General features: G+C 46.6%; 2 protein-coding genes across 3 annotated transcripts in view; both read left to right on the top strand.

Annotated features, from left to right (window-relative positions):
* LOC103480026 (protein tilB homolog) overlaps positions 1–2,011 on the top strand; it is a 19,632-nt gene extending 17,621 nt beyond the window's left edge. Inside the window, exon 3 of the mRNA XM_017309812.1 lies at positions 1,611–2,011. Coding sequence (XP_017165301.1) covers positions 1,611–1,785 — 175 coding nt within the window. The 3' untranslated portion in view covers positions 1,786–2,011. The remainder of the gene's footprint in view (positions 1–1,610) is intronic.
* Positions 1–3,654, top strand: part of dnaaf11 (dynein axonemal assembly factor 11) — a 42,068-nt gene extending 38,414 nt beyond the window's left edge. Inside the window, exons 7-9 of one of the 2 annotated variants that reach the window (XM_008434765.2) lie at positions 2,627–2,704; positions 2,843–2,908; positions 3,127–3,654. In XM_008434765.2, coding sequence (XP_008432987.1) covers positions 2,627–2,704; positions 2,843–2,908; positions 3,127–3,217 — 235 coding nt within the window. In that variant the 3' untranslated portion in view covers positions 3,218–3,654. Of the gene's footprint in view, positions 1–2,626; positions 2,705–2,842; positions 2,909–3,090 lie in introns of both variants that reach the window. The other variant, XM_008434767.1, reaches the window with a different exon arrangement.
* The last annotated feature ends 153 nt before the right edge of the window (positions 3,655–3,807 follow it).

Below are 3,807 nucleotides of genomic sequence, written 5' to 3'. Positions count from 1 at the left end.
CTGACTGCTCCACCTCCTCACCAGAGGGGGCAGCAGAGAGGACCTGACTGCTGCACCCAAAACGCCTTTCTGATTAGCAGAAAAACTCTTGGTTCCACTAAAAAACGTCATTATAATAAATAATAATGAATAAATAATTATAATAAATATACCAAATAAATAATTTGAGCTGTTAACTCGTCCAGACAACATGAAGCTACGCTACGCTGGGAGCCTGAGCCTGAAACGGTGGCTACGCTAACACAGAACCACTAATCAGAGCAACAAAGCTGAACTGAAAGTTTACAGCCGAGTTAATTAAAGCTCCGCGGCTGATAAACCACTGGACCTGCTGTGAAGACCTGAGGTGGTTCTGAAGGCTGCAGGTCCGAACCGCGAAGCGACTCATCAGATTACAGTCCAGATCAGGAAGCAGTTCAGCATCGGAGCATCGACCGTCTCTGTCTGGTTCCCATCTAAAGCTGAGCTCATGGCCTTACGATCGGATTCCTCATTGACCAGAACCGGCCCGTCCAATCAGAACTCAATTACACCCTCATTACACCTCCACCACTCTTCTTCTGTGGTTTTTTTCAGGAGAAGCTCAGAGGTACAGTCTGCGGTTCCGACCCGAAAGGACGAGTATCCAGCCGAAACCCGTCTCTCAGCGAGACAGTCGGGACGTTTTGTCCTCTGGAAGCTGAATAAAGCAGCAGGAGCAGTGAGGAGGTTCTGCTGCTGTTTGCTGCTCAGGAGCAGAACCAGCAGCTGTTTCCCTCAACCTGAACCTTTTACAGCTTTGGTTTAACACGGTGGTTCTTCACCGGGGCTCGGTCGGACCTCAGGGGCTCGGTCGGACCTCAGGGGCTTGGTCGGACCTCAGGGGCTCGGTCGGACCTCAGGGGCTCGGTGAGTCGGCCTCAGCGGAGCCTCTGCCGTGGAGATAAAGACACACTTTGTAAAGTCGTGATGACGCGGCGCTTTGCTGCAGAGGATCACGTTACATTGCTGAGCCAATCAGAGGATCACGTTACATTGCTGAGCCAATCAGAGGATCACGTTACATTAATGAGCCAATCAGAGGATCACGTTACATTGCTGAGCCAATCAGAGGATCACGTTACATTGCTNAGCCAATCAGAGGATCACGTTACATTAATGAGCCAATCAGAGGATCACGTTACATTGCTGAGCCAATCAGAGGATCACGTTACATTGCTTAGCCAATCAGAGCTGTGGAGGAGCCCTGATTGAAGGAGCTCCACTCAGCAGGGATTTGAACTTTTGTCTTTATTTACTTCAGCAAAACTCACAGTTTTTACCAAATTCTATAGTCTAAATCTGCTCCTTAGTCGCATCTTTTCGGGCCTGCTGCTGCCTCTAGTGGCGTGGGGTGGTAACACAGCTAGTATAATTACATTACTAAATGAGAATAAAGTATTTTGTGTGCCGCCGGGGGGTTAGAAAGGTTCGGTGAACCGCTGGTTTAACACTTTCAGCTCCATGTGGGAAAAAGAAGGAAAATAAATTCACTGCGGCTGCAAACGCCATTGAAACACGACGGCTGTGATATTTAAATGCATCCAAACTCAGTTCCAGCTTTATTTCAACACACATTTCTCTGTTTCCAGAAAGGATCAAATTCCTGAGAGGCTGGAAGTTGACCCCAGTAAACGTAAATCCGTTGATATCGCCAACATCGTGTCTGAGCGGAGCAGCGGGGAAGATCAGGAGGAAGACCGGGATTTGACAGCAGAACTCCCTGACGGGCTCCTGGACCACCCCGAGGTTCCTCCACTCATTTAAAAACAACGTTTCACCGCAAGTCCTGCTTACGTGACTCTAACTGCAAAACTCACATCAGTGACGGAAACAAGACCTCAGAAGATTCTGACAGAAAAATAAAATATTATTATTTTTTTTTTAAATCCTTTTTCTGAAAGTACAGAATCCATCTGCATGTTGTAAATATTAAGACCAAGCAGGATTTATCGCCTCGACAAGCAGAAACACAAATGTAACGTAAATCTGCTGTAATGTGTGAAACGTCGTTAGTTTGTGGTAAACTGGGATTTTAACGTTCGGTGGGTTTCGGTGTTATTGATCTCAGATTGAAGAATCGGTGGAACCGTCATGAGGAAGCCGGCCGCCTCTCCGGACGTCCAGGAGAGTTTCTGCAGCTTTTCTNAAGGGGCGTTTGGTGTTTATAAAGGGGCGTTTGGTGTCTATGAAGGGGCGTTTGGTGTTTATAAAGGGGCATTTGGTGTCTATGAAGGGGGCGGGGCTTCACTCAGCTACTGCAGAGCGGCTGCCGTTTTCATGTGTTGTCGCCATAAAAGTTTCCCATTTCTAGCTCATCACTTCTGTGAAAAAGTCACCAGCTGTCTAAAAATTTGCCAATTGTAGCAACAGTGATAAATTGGTCTCTCATCCTGCCGACCCACTCATGCCCCACTTGGCCACGCCCCTCTGTGTATCTTGGCTCCGCCCACGCCCCTATGTGTATCTTGGCTCCACCCACTTTGGAGGAATTTTCAGAGGAAAACATGGCGGCCCCATCCGTCTCTTCAGACGCCATGATCCTGGGTCTGATCTTTCCCGTCTGCTGAGTCAGAGTTGTAGTTTGTCTGGTTCTGTTTCTCTGCAGGGAGCCAGAGAAGAAGAGCAAACCTCCCAGGACTCTGATCACCGCTGATGGACGGGTCATGAACATCAACGAGCCCAAGTAAGAAAATCAAGGTCTTCCTTTAAAAACAGCCAGGACTTTTGGACCTGACAGGATCCAGATTCTGCTCTTTTCTGCTGCTTTCAGGTAAAATCTGACCCGAGTCGCTCACTCGGGTTTCTGATGTTTGTGTGTCAGGTTGGCCTTTTCTCTGACGGAGGACGAGGAAATCGGCGCTGTTGTGTTGGACCTGGCCGTTTACAGGTGAGGCCTGTAAAGCTGGGTTTTAGTTCCTTGTTTTATTAATTCTGATCTTTTGTGGGGAAAAAACATACGATGGATTAGAAACAGTATCTCTCCTGCTGAGTCCCTGCAGAGCGTTTGCTGTTTTCCTAATGAATCTGATTTAATTTCACTGAGAACTTGGAAACCTGATCTTGAAGCAGTTCGGTGTGAGCTGACCCAGAGCGTCTCGTCCTCAGACACATGGACACCTCCCTGATGGACGTGGACGTCCAGCCGACCTACGCCAGAGTCAGCGTCAAAGGAAAGGTGCTGAGACAAACCAGCTAAACTTTAACATAAAGACTGAACTTTAAAACACAAAGCGGTCGTCAGCCTGCGCTGGCATTTAACAGGTCGGTTTCGTTTAGTCATCGTTTGCTCTCAGGTTTGAAAACAAAAATAGATTAAAAGCAGCTTCTTTTATTCTCCACAGCAGAAATACTTCAAAAATATTTTCACTTCTTGTTCCTTTAATTCTCCACCTGCTGCTGCTGACAGTGAAGGTCCAGCAAAAACAAAGTCATAACATTCAGCATAAACCAATGTGATGACGGCTTCTGCTTCTTATACATATTTATGAGATAAACCAGAAATTACAGTGAAAATGGAAAATATTTCTACAAAAGGTACTTCTAGTCTTTTTCATCAAAAAGAGAGCAGCGTAATATTCAAACAGAATAAAATCTGGATGTGTCTGCAGTTTGCAGAGGAACCAGATGAAATGATTTCTTTGCCTCGTTCGGCTCAGTTTGTTTGTTTCTGCTGAAGAGCGTCTCTGGTTTATGATGTCATCATGTGAAACCTCTGCAGAGCGTCTCTGGTTGATGACGTCATCATGTGAAACCTCTGCAGAGCGTCTCTGGTTGATGACGTCATCA

The sequence above is a fragment of the Poecilia reticulata genome, linkage group LG17, assembly GCF_000633615.1.
Source record: "Poecilia reticulata strain Guanapo linkage group LG17, Guppy_female_1.0+MT, whole genome shotgun sequence".
In the NCBI taxonomy this organism is placed as follows: domain Eukaryota; kingdom Metazoa; phylum Chordata; class Actinopteri; order Cyprinodontiformes; family Poeciliidae; genus Poecilia; species Poecilia reticulata.
This window is presented reverse-complemented; position numbering and strand designations above follow the sequence as displayed.